General features: G+C 48.5%; 2 protein-coding genes across 2 annotated transcripts; one reads left to right on the plus strand and one right to left on the minus strand.

Moving 5' to 3' along the window:
• Positions 1 to 482: 482 nt before the first annotated feature.
• SELENOH (selenoprotein H) lies at positions 483 to 2,370 on the plus strand. The gene is made up of 4 exons (XM_066251561.1): positions 483 to 770; positions 854 to 999; positions 1,088 to 1,218; positions 2,201 to 2,370. Exons 1-3 carry the CDS (start codon positions 649 to 651, stop codon positions 1,186 to 1,188), a joined length of 369 nt encoding a protein of 122 aa, XP_066107658.1. The 5' UTR covers positions 483 to 648; the 3' UTR covers positions 1,189 to 1,218; positions 2,201 to 2,370.
• A 98-nt stretch (positions 2,371 to 2,468) lies between these two features.
• On the minus strand, positions 2,469 to 11,035 carry BTBD18 (BTB domain containing 18). Its single transcript, XM_066252831.1, has 2 exons — positions 10,956 to 11,035; positions 2,469 to 5,089 (listed from the first exon to the last, which is right to left on the minus strand). Exons 1-2 carry the CDS (start codon positions 11,033 to 11,035, stop codon positions 3,127 to 3,129), a joined length of 2,043 nt encoding a protein of 680 aa, XP_066108928.1. The 3' UTR covers positions 2,469 to 3,126.
• Between the last annotated feature and the right edge of the window lie 3,265 nt (positions 11,036 to 14,300).

Below are 14,300 nucleotides of genomic sequence, written 5' to 3' on the forward strand. Positions count from 1 at the left end.
GGCTCCTTTGGTTGGGATCCTTAAGGGAGTCAACCAGTGGGTGCGTGAATGGGTGGAACAGTAAGATGTTTCTCTCCTCTCAAATTAAACAAACAAAACTAGGCTCTTGCAAAGGAATTGCCTAATTTACTAATCTCAAAGGCCATTCTCATTAGCTTCACCAAATGTCAGTCATTGGTGCCCAGGATTGGGGGAGGGGGGGAGCTGAGGAAAGCCAGGTTCCGTAAATCCCGAGTATGGACTGCACGTCGTTAGCTTCTCGAGTTGGGCCGCGAGTCCGAGAAAGGAGGTTTTAAAGACGGGGTCTAGTTCTTAATGAAAACTATGTAACCGGTCGTGCGGTTTCAGAAAAAGGTGAAGCCAAGCTTGTTTTTAGAGCTACCTCCTCGCCGTCCCCGCTGCGCCCACCCCCAGGCGCAGGTGGTTAGGTTTGGTAGTCGCGGTATCTCCTCCCCCGCCAGCGTGCAGAGTGGCTGTGCCCGGAGGTCCCGCCTCCCGACCACGTGTGCGCCCGCCGCGCTTTCCGCTACTTGCGAGAGGTTTTGTTCTGGGAGCGGAGCTCTTGGCCTGCGGCTTAGAGCTCGGTGAGGGGTTGTCCACTGCCCCGTGGCCGCCCTCGGCTCGGTTCCGGGCCCGGCTCCAGGCGCCATGGCTTCCCGCGGGAGGAAGCGAAAGGCTGAGGCGGCGGTGGCCGCGGCAGCCGAGAAGCAGGAGAAGCTGGCTGGCGGCCAGAAGGAAGTGCAGGAGGCGACTGTCGTTATCGAGCATTGGTAAGGGCCTGGAGGGTCTCGGAGAGGGGGACGATGGTGTCGCGTACCTAGGGCCCAGGTCTCTGATCTCGGTCTCTCCATAGCACGAGTTGACGCGTGTACGGGCGCAACGCCGCGGCCCTGAGCCAGGCGCTGCGCCTGGAGGCCCCGGAGCTTCCAGTGAAGGTGAATCCTACCAAGCCCCGGAGGGGGAGTTTCGAGGTGATGCTGCTGCGCCCCGACGGCAGCAGTGAGTGGGGGCCCGGGTCTGGGAAGAGAGGAAGGGCTGGTGTCACACAGCGGGGACAATCACTTCGCTTCATTCGGCCTTTTCCCAGGTGCAGAGCTCTGGACTGGGATTAAGAAGGGGCCTCCACGCAAACTCAAGTTCCCTGAGCCGTTAGAGGTGGTGGAGAAGCTGAAGAAGTACCTTGCCTAGGGCGGTCTGGGCAGAAATCCTCGTGCTGAGGTCTGAAAGGGCCCAGGGAGGGATTGGGTTGATCTTGGTGCGTCTATTTTGCGAAGCAATTCTTACTGTTGTTACTCTGCATTTCACACAGGAGCTATCTTTTAAAATTACCCAACTGTTCTCAGTAGTTACTCTCTTGGGAAGACCTTTTCCCCTTTTTTACTGATAGGAAAAACTGGAAAAAATTTTACTTTTCCATTTTCTACCTAATGTGCCTTTTGCTAATTCCATGTTTTATTTTAATATCTTTGAGCTAAGTTTTAGGATTGATGGTAATGTAAATGATTTATAGAAATGCAACTTATGTCCTTTGAAGATGCAGTTAATTATAGCCCTGAGGGTATGTATCGGTTTTGTTTAAAATTTCATTTTCCACACCCCTAATGGCAAGTGTTTTGATTCTTTGAAGTGATTGTAAATCCCACCTGTTCCTTCATTTATGTATTAAAATCATTGACGCCTGGCCTGTGGTGGCACAGTGGATAAAGCCTCAACCTGGAATGCTGAGATAGCCAGTTCAAAACCCTGGGCTTGCCCTGTCAAGGCACATATGGGAAGCAACGAGTTCATGCTTTCTTTCACCTCCTTTATAAAAATCAATAGAAAAAAATACCACTGACACGTGTTTATTTGTATGGCTTGTGTATTCCCCTTTTATTGGCAAAAATCTTTGTGCAACTTTGTATACTTACCCCTACCCTTTTGTGTGTGTGTGTGTGTGTTCCTAGTATGGGGTGTTAGTGGTCTCGTGTGGTAAGACTACTACTGTACTCTCGGTCACTTGGATTTGACCTTGTCTTCATCCTTAGTGCTTCATCCAGTACTTGGCCTGTGGTCAGGCACTTGAGATGCTGAGATGTGGGAGGAGGAGGCAATCTTGGGGCTCTCCTGAGTCTGGTTTCAGGAGTGGAGGAGCATGTCTTCTTAGGCTGTATGAATGCCTGGATTCCTTCTCTAACGTATTTTTCTCTCATGTTCACAGCCTTCTGTCTCTGTTGATGTTGGAGAATTTATGACGGAACATGGCCAAACTTCAGTCATGTGCCTGAAGCTGATTTCTTCGCCTCCAGAAATGATGGTTCAGTTGTGAGGCAACCCTCTAGTAAGGCACTGAAAAGTTCTTGGATTTTGTTTAATAAAAGTTGAAATGAAGTATTGGTGTAATAAAGTAAAACTTAAATTTTGTGGTAAGGGATGAATGTCTGCCAGTCTTACAGGATTTGTCCCCCTTGTATTTTTCATAGCCTGACATCATCAATTAACCAGGAACTCTTAGGGTATCTGGTAGAGGATATGAAATACTTGTGGTAACTATAGGGGAAAAGTAAGTAACTTATTTTTTAAAAAGCAACTATATCTTTTTCAACTCACTTCTGGGAAGTGATGACTTATTTCTTCCTGACTCCTGTGGAGGTTTTGGTTAGCCCTCATACTGGGAATAAGTAAGCCTCACACATACTGAGCTAGACAACGTCCTGTCACTCCCGCCTACTTTGTGTTCAGCCCCAGCACTACTTCCCATGTTCTGGAACATTTTCTGTGACATAAAACTATTGCAGAGGGTGTACTTAACTGTTCCTGAATTAGCGGTGCCTTGTTCCCTAGGAGACTGGCCTTGGCTTATAACCCCCTAGAGTTGGAGACTACCCAGTTTATTGTTCCACTTGTTTGTCACTAGGAAGTAGATTATAAGGAAGTAAGATGGTTCTGGTTAATTTTCTATTCATGTATGACTTCTGTCTGACTTCCAAAACGTGGGGAGGGGAGAGTGGGTCCTATAGAGAGCAAGGGGTATTCTTGCCAGTTGTGCTAAGAGGACAGGATGTGCTGGCCTCCCTGCCAAATACCATTTTTGCTAGTCAACATTTCCCATTCTCCCAGTGCCCCAAAACTGCCTTCCCAACTCCACTAGGTTAGGATGTCTACCTCTGTTTCTGACTCTGAGGAAGGGTCAGGCCATACCGAGGGAATACCGGTGGGCACCAGTCTTTCCTCTGATGTCCAGTCCACCACATCAATCTCTTCTTCAGGGCTGGCAGGAAGTGGGCCCCAAACCTCAGAGTTGCTAAATACTTTCTTGCCTGGTTCTGGAGCAGGGTACACCTCATCTATAGTTAGGGACACTTCTAGCCTAGTGTCCACCCAGTCTGAACAGGGAAGTGAAAGGTTTTGGTAGGACCTCTGAGGAGGGTCAAGAGAGTCAATGTGGAGAAGTCGGTCTCTCTGATCATCCAGTGGCTGGGAGCTGGTAATTTCTAGGTCTTGAGTCCAAGAGCCTTCTACTGAAAGCACCTCTCTTTCCCTAATCTTAGAGGGAGCGACAAAGGAGTTAAAGTGTTCAACTGGCTCTTTGTTTTCACCAACAGATTCCTTTTCCAATCCTGTGAGCTCTTTGGGCCAGAGGTCCATGTCTGGTAAATACCATTCTTCCCCTGTAATCCAGTTCTTTCCTGTTTCTGTCAGGGGATAACTAGGAGTCCTACAGCCCTCAGCCCCAGGACCCTCCAGAGATCCTGCAGGTGGCTCAGTGTCTGAACCACACAGCACGAAGTCCAAGATCTCCTCCAGCTCACTGGTGGCAGCAACACTTGTGATTCGGTACTGCTCAGCTTCATAGGGGTGCTCCAGCAGGGCTGTGTCAAATGCACATGGCTCTTTGCAGTCAACGTTGAACCCAGGTTCCTTCCCTACCTCTGGACTGGACTCACACTTGGACTTCACTACTGGGTGGTTTGTGGAGTGGCTAGCAGAGAGCAGAGTGTCTTGTAGCCTAGAGCACACTGGAGAGCCCTGACACAGGCCTAGTCTAGTTGATGACATTTCTTGCTGGTTAACTGAGGATGGCCGAGTCCCTAGAGGCTCTGCTGAGCCTCCAGGTTCTGGGACATGAGGACTATCTTGAGAGGTTTTGAGGGGAGGCTCTTGCACCACCTCCCAGCAGGTCCCATTGACAACCTTCCTAAGTTTCACTCTCCTAATCTGCCCCTCCTCTGCAGAGTCTGAGTTATGGGCCCTGACTTCAGGGCTTCGCTTCTTAGTCCCACCCATTTTCCCAAGACCATATGGGCTTGGCGTACTCTGTAGAAGACTAGCTCTCCCTAGTTTTTGCTTGTCCTCTGACGCTTCTTTACTTAAATTCTTTTGTCGCCAAAGACGCCGGCCAGGGGCTGTCAGCACTGAGCTTGGTCCGCCTAAAATGGAAGGCTTAGATGTACAGACAACAGGTGATGGCTTCAAACGACTCAGCCTGATCTTTCTGGGCAATAGTCGCTTATCCACAGAGGAGTACAAGCTGGGTGGGGATAGTTCTGTAGGACCAAGGGCAGGGTCACTCTTATTTTCTTTAGTTCCCTGACTGTGGCTTGATGGTAAAGAGATTTCTTGAGGAGCCAGGCAGGCTCTGACCTTCCTCTTGAGCAGAAGAGGGCCAGACAAGTTCTCTGTGTTCTGTTGGTAGCTCTTATCCTGGGCCCCCTCATCCTTTCCTGACAACTTCCATCTCCCTGCCCCAAGAGGACAAGGAATCTGGGTGACAGGCGGTGGTGTTTGAGGACAGTGGCTAGGTGCCACCACCCTGGCAGAGACTGGTGCAGCATTTGGAGGTTGTAAGCATTCCCGGTTTAGTCTTCGGCCCTGAGAGGCCTTCACCAACTTTCCATCCTCTAGATGAAGGGATTCTAGCTCAGATATGCGAAGCTGACGGGCAGCAGAGAGCACATCCTGAGCTTCTTCTAGAGATACTTCCATCTCTGAAGTGTACAAGTAGCCCACCAGTGTCCTAAGTGTCCTGATCTTCAGTCCCTGCAGCTCCAGCAACACCTTACAACTCTGAGCTGGCCTCTCCTGCTCCAGGCGCTCTGTAAAGAAGGGGCTGCAGGCAGACAGGATACAGCCATGGGCTGGGACTACTTCACCTGGAGGGAAACCCAAACATTTGGTTATTTCATGCAGACTGGCATATTCATGAGCTAAGCACAGATATTACCACCCAAATGCGCTGCCCCTTCTCTGTTTCCCTCCATGTTAGTTCAAGTAGAAGGGAAAAAGTGTTCTTTTTACCTTCCTGGAACCTTCTGCTATTACCTAGCTAATTCAAAATCTAGTTTAGATGTCACTTCTTTCAGAAAGCCTTCTCCGACCCTACGCCTTGTCTGGGTTAGGTACTCCTGAGCACAGGTATTCTGTAGCTACCATAGCATATAGCTATCTGTATCGTCCATCTTCACTAAACAAGGACAGAGCCCATGCCTGTTTTGCTCACTGAGGTATACGCAGTGTTTGGCCAGAGTAGGGGCTCAAATACTTGCTGAATAAATTTTTGTGACTCACATCAGTGTAAAAAAATTTATAGTAGCTGCTTGTGGTCTAACAGAAAGGGCATGAGCTTTGAATATGTGCAGTTAGAGCTCTGTTCTCCTAAGCAGTGGCCTCTGACCTGAGCCACCTTCTGACTTTATGGACACTTGCTGGCAATTTCAGTCTCTCCCATGGCTTCAGATACCAAAGGCAGATAATGCATCCCAGATCCTACCTTTGCCCAGATGGCTTTCATGAGATACTGAACATGACACAGCCTGCATGTCTACATGGATGTCCCAAAATTATTTGCAATGCAACCTTTCTAGAAAATAAACTCATTCCTCACCCACTAAAACTGCCCATTTCTTACTTCAAAATAAGGTATTGTTAAAACCTGAGCACTAGAAGTTATTTTTGATTCTCCCTTACCTACTGCATGTAATCAAACAAACATGCTAATACTTTTCATTAAAAAAAAAAACGCTAATACTTTTTGAGTCCTTATTATGTGCCAGGTATTGTTCTAAGGGTTTAACCAGTATTGATTTAATCATCACCAGACCCCTGTGAAATAGCTATTGTTATTAGAGGAATAAATTTTGGCATAGTTAAGTAATGTGCCCACAATTACATGTAATTGTGGTTAGTAAATAGCAAAAAAAGATTTGAACCCAGAGAGTCTGGCTACAGAATCTATACACTTAACTGCAACAAGTTCTGTAAATTCTCTAATAGCTCAAAAGTCAGAAATTTCTGTTCTCAGTTCCTTAGTTCAGGCTACCATTCCCTCTCAGGTTACAAAACAGCCTCCTATCTGGGCCCATGAATAATCCAAAATTTTTCATGAAACCCTAGTGCTGTTTCTAAAAGTAAGTACCTGATCATGACCTTAAAACCTGTAAATACAATTCCCATTGTTCTGAGAACAAGACCTACTTCCTTTGTATAACACTTCAGACCTTATGTGGCTGCTGCTAATTTCTCTAGCAATATCTCTGGTCAAGGCCCTGGCCGGTTGGCTCTTCAGTAGAGCGTCGGCCTGGCGTGCGGGGGACCCGGGTTCGATTTCCGGCCAGGGCACATAGGAGAAACGCCCATTTTGCTTCTCTACCCCGCCCCCTCCTTCCTCTCTGTCTGTCTCTTCCCCTCCCGCAGCCAAGGCTCCATTGGAGCAAAGATGGCCCGGGCACTGGGGATGGCTCCTTGGCCTCTGACCCAGGCGCTAGAGTGGCTCTGGTCGCGGCAGAGCGATGCCCCGGAGGGGCAGAGCATCGCCACCTGGTGGGCAGAAAGTCGCCCCTGGTGGGCGTGCCGGGTGGATCCCGGTCGGGCGCATGCGGGAGTCTGTCTGACTGTCTCTCCCCATTTCCAGCTTCGGAAAAATACAAAAAAATATATATATATATCTCTGGTCAATACACTTCCTGTAGTCTGCAATCTAGCCAGAATGACAACTCACAAACCCCTGGTCACATCTCTAATTCTCTGTGTATTCTGTTCTCTTTGCGTGGGCAAATCTTTCCTCACTTCTTCCTACTTCTGTTTGTTCTTCAGACCTCACCCAAGGGGTTACTTCTTCAAGGTAATCTCTCTAACCCCTGTCCTGCAACCTCTTCATGTATGTAATAGATGCTGCTATATCAGCCTATACTTACATCCAAAATGTTATTTATCATACTGCATAGTTACTTGAATAGACTGGTTATTTTAGTGTCTCCCCTTACATGACTTCCTTACAAGGAAGGACTTGATCTTCATATATACTGTGTGCCCATGCCAGTACAGTGTACTAGCATATGACAGGTAATTGGTACTTTTTGTTTATTCTGAATTAAGGAATGAATCCCAACTCTACACTTACTAAAGAAACTAATAGGCAAGTCATTTAGCCCTCTGGGCCTCAATTCACTCACCATATATATATATAACAACATTTCAAGAGTAAATAGTGTATAAATAACTGGAACCATATGTAGAACATTTATCTCACAAGGCTGTTAACCACTATACTACCCTTGCTGGATAGCTCAGTTGGTTAGAGCATCATCCCAATGTGCCAAGGTTGTGGGTTCCATCCCTAGTTGGGGCACATACAAGAATCAACCAATGAATGCATGAAGAGACAGGGTAATGAATTGATGTTTCTCTAAAAAATTCAATAAATTAAAACATTTTAAAAGAAATCTATACTATAGGATATGTACCCTGTAAATTGTAGAATGCTACACAATCTTGATTGTCAAAATTCTTTTTTATAAATGAAACTAAACTCCAGAGGGAAGTTAACTTGCCCATTTTTCACTTAGTTACTTAGTAAAAAGCTAGGACTTAAACTGACTCCTATTGAGCCTTTTATACTATACTAGTCTTGACCTTATGCTGACTTAACATTTCAAATATAAAGAGAAGAAGTGGAAATTAGCTACATACACATGGCTAAGCAAAACTAGGTTTACAGTTGTGAGTACATAAAACACAGTTTACTCTTTAATTTTATTCTACTTTCCGAGTTTAGAAAGATGAAGAAGGGAGAGTGAGACAAAAGCATAGATGTGCCTTGATTGGGGGGGGGCTGCAGCAGAGAGAGTGACCCCTTGCTCAAGCCAGCGACCTTGAGCTTCATGCAGGCAACCATGGGGTCATGTCTAGGATCCCACGCTCAAACAGCGACCCCGCGCTAAAGCTAGATGAGTCTGCACTCAAGCCAGTGACCTCAGGGTTTCGTGGGTCCTCTTATGTCCCAGTCTGACGCTCTATCCACTGTGCTGCCGCCTCGTCAGGCAGTTCATATTTTAAGGGAAAAGGAACACTCATTTTCACTCTTGCAAACAACTATTCTAAAAACAAACAGCTATTTACCAAATAGCTTACAGTGCTCAAAGGTAAGAACATTTTTTCTGGTTTTATCCTCCACTTCCTAGTCCTAAACTCATTTAGTCTCATTCTATGGTGAGTTTTCAATTGAGTTCCTCACTTAATGTCATTAATAAGTTCTTAGAAACTGCAATTTTAGCCTGACCTGTGGTGGCGCAGTGGATAAAGCGTCGACCTGGAAATGCTGAGGTTGCCGGTTCAAAACCCTGGGCTTGCCTGGTCAAGGCACATATGGGAGTTGATGCTTCCAGCTCCTCCCCCCTTCTCTCTCTCTCTGTCTCTCTCCTCTCTCTCTCTCTGTCTTTCCCTTTCCTCTCTAAAATGAATAAATAAAAAAAAAAAAAAAACAAAAAACTGCAATTTTAAGCAAAATGACTATAAAACCAAATTTACCATAGGCTAATTGATATAAACAAGAATTAAGTTCCTACAGTATATTTCTGGTCACAAAAATGTTACCAAACTTCTAAATAAAGAACTACCAAAATAGTTCTAATGTTAAATACTGAAATAAATGTGAGCTATAAATACATTTAAGAAAGATTAGTAAAAGCAAGTCAGATAATTATTTTACAACTTGCTTATTCCAGTCCAGGGCTGTAGGTGGTCAAAGCCTATAAAGCAGCTGAAGGCAGGGAGCAACCCAAGACAGGCGCCCTTCCATTGCAGGGCACACTCGCAAGCACACTCCCCTACCCACTCACACTGGGACAATCCACACATGCCACTTCACCTAACATGCACATCTTTGAGATGTGGCAGGAAACAAACACCTGGACGGGGAGAGAGTGCAAAACCCACACACACAGACCCTGTCTGGGAATCGACTTCTTTCCCCCTCGTTAATGTTATAATGAAATAATGTTGAACAAAATGATGTTATTCGAAGCCTCTTACCTTCTGCCTGCAGAAGAACATCACAGAACGTCCCACTCTGTTGCTGGTGATAAAGCTGCAGAAAAGCCAACCGGAGGAACCTGGGGTTCCTGTGCATGATTTTGGGACTGGCCGAACACATGCTGGTCTATTAACAAGCCCAGGTTTTCACAGATCAAATTTCTGTAGGTGAAAGAGAATACACTTCAGAACCATGGTAATATAGTCCCTCGTCATATCGCGGTTCACTTTTCACGGTCTCCCTGGATCGCAGATTTTTAAATTGTATATATCTGATTTTTTATTGCAGATTTTTTGCTATATAGTGGGATTTTACATAGGTTTAAGAGTGCAGAAAATGTTTAAGCATAGGAGTGTTTATAAGAGTGTAGGAAAGGTTAATGACAGTGCGGGAAAGGTTTATACAAGTGTGGAGAGGGTTATAAAGCCTTAAATATATATAAATAAAATAAATATAAAGTGGTTACTTCATGGATTTTCACCTATCATGGGGTTCTGGAACCTAACCTCTGCGATAGATGACAGACCTCTGTACCTAATTTAAGATTTTATTAATTGACTTTTAGAGAGAGAGAGAGAAGAGAGAGAAAGGCAGGAGAGAGGAGTGGGAAGGAACTCATAGCTGCTTCTCCTACGTGCCTTGCCCGGCAAGCCCAGGGTTTTGAACTGGTGACCTCAGCGTTCCAGGTCGACACTTTATCCACTGCGCTACCACAGGTCAGGCAATTTTTTTTATTTGTCTTTGAACTGGCACGGGCATTTGAAAGTGAGAGATAACAGCATGAGTGGAGGAACTATAAGCCCAGAAACTGTGCCAAGATTATTTCAAGAAAGACTATCCACTGCGCCACCGCCTGGTCAGGCAAAGGACAACTTCTGAGTCTCACTTTTCTCACCTGAGATGAGAATGTTAACTTAGGGTTGTCTTAAAGACTAATCACCTGGCACATAACTATCCCCCCCCCCCACATGGGAGCTGTTATTGTCCTTGAACTTCCCTCACTCACATCCCCGCTGAGACTCGGCCCCCACCGGGCTGGCTGTTCACACCCCCCGGAGCACCCACTGCAGAGCGCGTGGGCAGAGTCCTCCACTTAACACTCAAGAAACAAGACTGGCCTGACCAGGCGGTGGCGCAGTGGATAGAGCATCGGATTGGGATGCGGAGGACCTGGGTTCGAGACCCCGAGGTCGCCGGCTTGAGCGCGGGCTCATCTGGTTTGAGCAAAAAGCTCAAGGTCGCTGGCTCCAGCAAGGGGCTACTCGGTCTGCTGAAGGCCTGCAGTCAAGGCACATGTGAGAAAGCAATCAATGAACAACTAAGGTGTTGCAACGCGCAACGAAAAACTATTGATGCTTCTCATCTCTCCATTCCTGTCTATCGATCCCTCTCTCTGGCTCACTCTGTCTCTGTAAAAAATAAATAAATTAAAAACAAAACAAAAAAATCTGGCGTGACCTCCCCTGGGCCGCGCCGGCAGCTCCCCGGGCCAGCAGAGGGTGAAGAAAGGAAGCTGCTGGAGTTGGTGGGAAGGCCCTGCCCAGAAAAAAGGCCTCTGCCACCCTTGCTTCGGGTGGTCTTGACCGAAGCAGGCCTGAGTGCACCTGCAGGGGCCGGGAATCCGAGCAGGAACCTGGCCTCTAGGTCTGGCAGGCCAGCGGATTACCCGAGCAGCAGCGGAGCCCGGAAAACGAAGCAGTCCACCCCGACCCCAACCCCCTGGACACTGCCTTCCGGCGGCTCCATGCCCGGCCGGCGCAGCGAGCCCCTTCCACTCACTGAGCCCCTTCCACTCACTGAGCCCCTTCCACTCACTGAGCCCCTTCCACTCACTGCCCGGCCGGCGCAGCGAGCCCCTTCCACTCACTGAGCCCCTTCCACTCACTGCCCGGCCGGCGCAGCGAGCCCCTTCCACTCACTGCCCGGCCGGCGCAGCGAGCCCCTTCCACTCACTGAGCCCCTTCTACTCACTGCCCGGCCGGCGCAGCGAGCCCCTTCCACTCACTGAGCCCCTTCCACTCACTGCCCAGCCTGCGCAGCGAGCCCCTTCCACTCACTGAGCCCCTTCCACTCACTGCACAGCCGGCGTTCCTTTCCCGTCGAAGCACCGAGGGGCCGAGGAGTTTACGTCCAACTATTAGGAACGAAAAGAGCGAAGAGCTATATTAAGAAAAGGCAGGTTCGATTCCGATCCCGGCCCGGGTGAGGGGTAGGAGGTGACAGCTGCTGCAAGGGCCCAGCCCGAGGCCCCGGGAGGCCGCCCAGCCCACCAGCCCCCGCCTCGCCCCACGCCCAGCCCGGGGGCGCTCTGCAGCGGGAGCCGGCCTCTCTGGGCCTGGATCCCCGGCCCAGCCCGGCCCCCGCAGGGTTCTGAGGAAAGCAGCACGGGTGGGCGAGTCGCCTGAGGCTCCCTGCCCTGGCCCAGCCCGCTGGAGTCGGAGCTGGCGGAGAAAGCACGGCTTCCGGGAAGGCCCTGCAAAGCTGGGGGCCCCGGCCCAACTTGGACGAGAAACTCCGCAGCGCGAAGGTTTCTGGGAATAGAGTGTGGGGATCCCGGAGGCCGGAATTAAGGGTTCACCCTCACCGCGCAGTTCCTGCCGCACGCACGGCCTTTGTAGCCATCTCTCTCTCTCTGGTGCCCTCTTCCCACCGCGGGTTGCGGCACCCTCATGCACCAGATGTGTCGTCTGCTAAGACCGGAGGCCACGCGACTGCGCCTCACACCTCGTGCCCCACAGCCCTCGCGCGCCTCGCGTCGAGAGGCCGACGTCCTTCCTCTGCCCCACCCCTTGGGCTTGCGTCTACTGGGATGCCTCGTCCCCCCCATTGGCCAAAGGCTCCCGGGACAGCCAATCACAGACGGAGCAGCGCTTTGGCGGGAGGCTAAGCCTCGAGGGGCTTAAGAGCTGAGGAAAGACCGTCGCGAGAGGTAGGGAGCGGGATTCTGATGGCAGCTGGCTTCTCCCTGCGCGCTGGATGGAAACACCCCCCAAAGAGGGTCAGGACTCTCTGAGAGGGCAGGTTGCCAGGCAGTTGAAGGACAAATCCCGCTACTCTTTGAAGAGGCTGCAAAGGGCAGCAAGCCTGCTAAGAGCGCTCTAGGGTTACTGGAGGTAAAGTCCCCGGTTGGTTCTCCTCGAACCCAGTCTCTCATCTCCCTCCAGGAATGTCCTGGAACAAGGTCACTGGGCTAGTTTCTGAATTCAGGTTTTCCCCAGGTTCTGCTCCAGCCCCCCAATCCTGGAGAACGGGTGGCTAGACAGGTTGTAGAACTGCCCATCTGGAGTGGTCTCCTGTGTCCTTCCAGAGATGGTTTATTTAGCACGCTTCCTGACTGGAAGCAGCTGTTCTCAGGGGTGATGGGGAAAATTCAGTGATCTCCAGATTATAAACATTTAGCGAGAATGCTAACCCACGTTATTAATCTGGACAGCGGGGTGTCCCCTGTGTGTGTTAGGCCCGGGTTCCTGGCTTTGGTTAGATGTCACCTGATGTCCAGCGCTGGACCAACGGGGCTGAATCAAAAGTCATTGATGGCAACGTGTTTTGAATTAGAACGGAGCAGGCCCTGCTGAGACCGACTGGAGGCAGAAAAGGAAGCCATCTAAGAGGAGGGGAACGTGTAAAGGGCCAAGACTCGGAAGGGTGAGTAGTACAGTGTGCTGAAATGTGTCTTTTAAAAACATGTTATTGACTGATTGGTTTTAGAGAGACACACAGAGAGAAACATCTATTCGTTGTTCCCCGCATTTACGTGCGTTCACGGATTGATTCTCGTATATTCCCTGACCTGGGATCGAGCTGCAGCCCGGCGTGTCTGTACGCGCCAGCCACTCAGCTCCCCTGCCAGGGCTTCGGATACGTCGTCTCGGCATCTAATACTTTTTCAGAAAGGATTTGAGGGAGCTGACGGAACTGTGGGTGGCGGGCAGTGCCGAGCGTTTCTAAGTCAGGCCATGTTTTCCCTAGTTGGAGGCCTCTGCTTTAAGATGGGAAGAGAAGTGAGAGCAGCCTGACCAGGTGGTGGCGCTGCGGGGCTTGGAAGCGGGCTCCCTGGCTTGAGCGCATGGGGTCTTAGCCAGGACCCCGTGGTCGCTGGTTTAGACAGGACCCCGTGATCGCTGGTTTAGACAGGACCTCGTGATCGCTGGTTTCAAGCCCAAGGTCATTGGCTTGAGCAAGCGGTCACTGGCTCAGCCTGTGCCCCAGGTCAAGGCACATATAAGAAAGCAATCAATGAACAACTAAAGTGCTACAACTATGAGTTGATGCTTCTCATCTCTCTTCCTTTTTGTCAATGTCTTTGTTACTGTCTCTCTCTAAAAAAAAAAAAAAAAAAAAAAAAAGGAATGAGAACAGAATTTCAGTTTCAGTTGCCATATTTTGAAGAGGAAGCAATTCGTGAAAGGACATAAAACAGAAGGACAGATTTTAGATATTGTCTGCAGCACACAGATACATAAAAAAGCAAGTGAGCAAGAAAAGACAAGACAAGAGGCAGAACAGTACTGTTTATGGCACCTGTTACTGCGGAAGCGGGTTGGGACGAGGCAGTGGGGTACCAGTATGGTTATAGGTGATTCTGAGGAGTTCTTAACAAAAATATAGTCTATTCCTTCATGAACATATTGTTATCAGGATTATTAAAGAGGACTCACTTCTTGGTTGTTGTTTTTTTCAATCCAATACCATTTTAGTTAAATCTTGTATTAGTAGAATTTCTCAATGGCTTTTCTACCTAGGGCTTCAAAAATGACAAACTTTGGATGATAATTTGTAGCCACTGGAAGGTACAAATGGGTAAAAAATATTTTGTTTCCCTCTATGAAGATAATAAATGTGGTTTTTTTGGAATTGATTTTCTTTTTAAATTTTCTTGGCATTTATAGTTTTAGTCTATTTTAAAAGTTTTAGTCTAGTTTAGGAGTTGAGTTGCTCTGGCTGGAAGTGCAGAGGTTGCTGGTTTGATCCCCGGTCAGGACACATACAGGAACATATTAATGTTTCTGTC

Source organism: Saccopteryx bilineata, chromosome 1, assembly GCF_036850765.1.
Source record: "Saccopteryx bilineata isolate mSacBil1 chromosome 1, mSacBil1_pri_phased_curated, whole genome shotgun sequence".
NCBI classification, from domain to species: Eukaryota; Metazoa; Chordata; class Mammalia; order Chiroptera; family Emballonuridae; genus Saccopteryx; species Saccopteryx bilineata.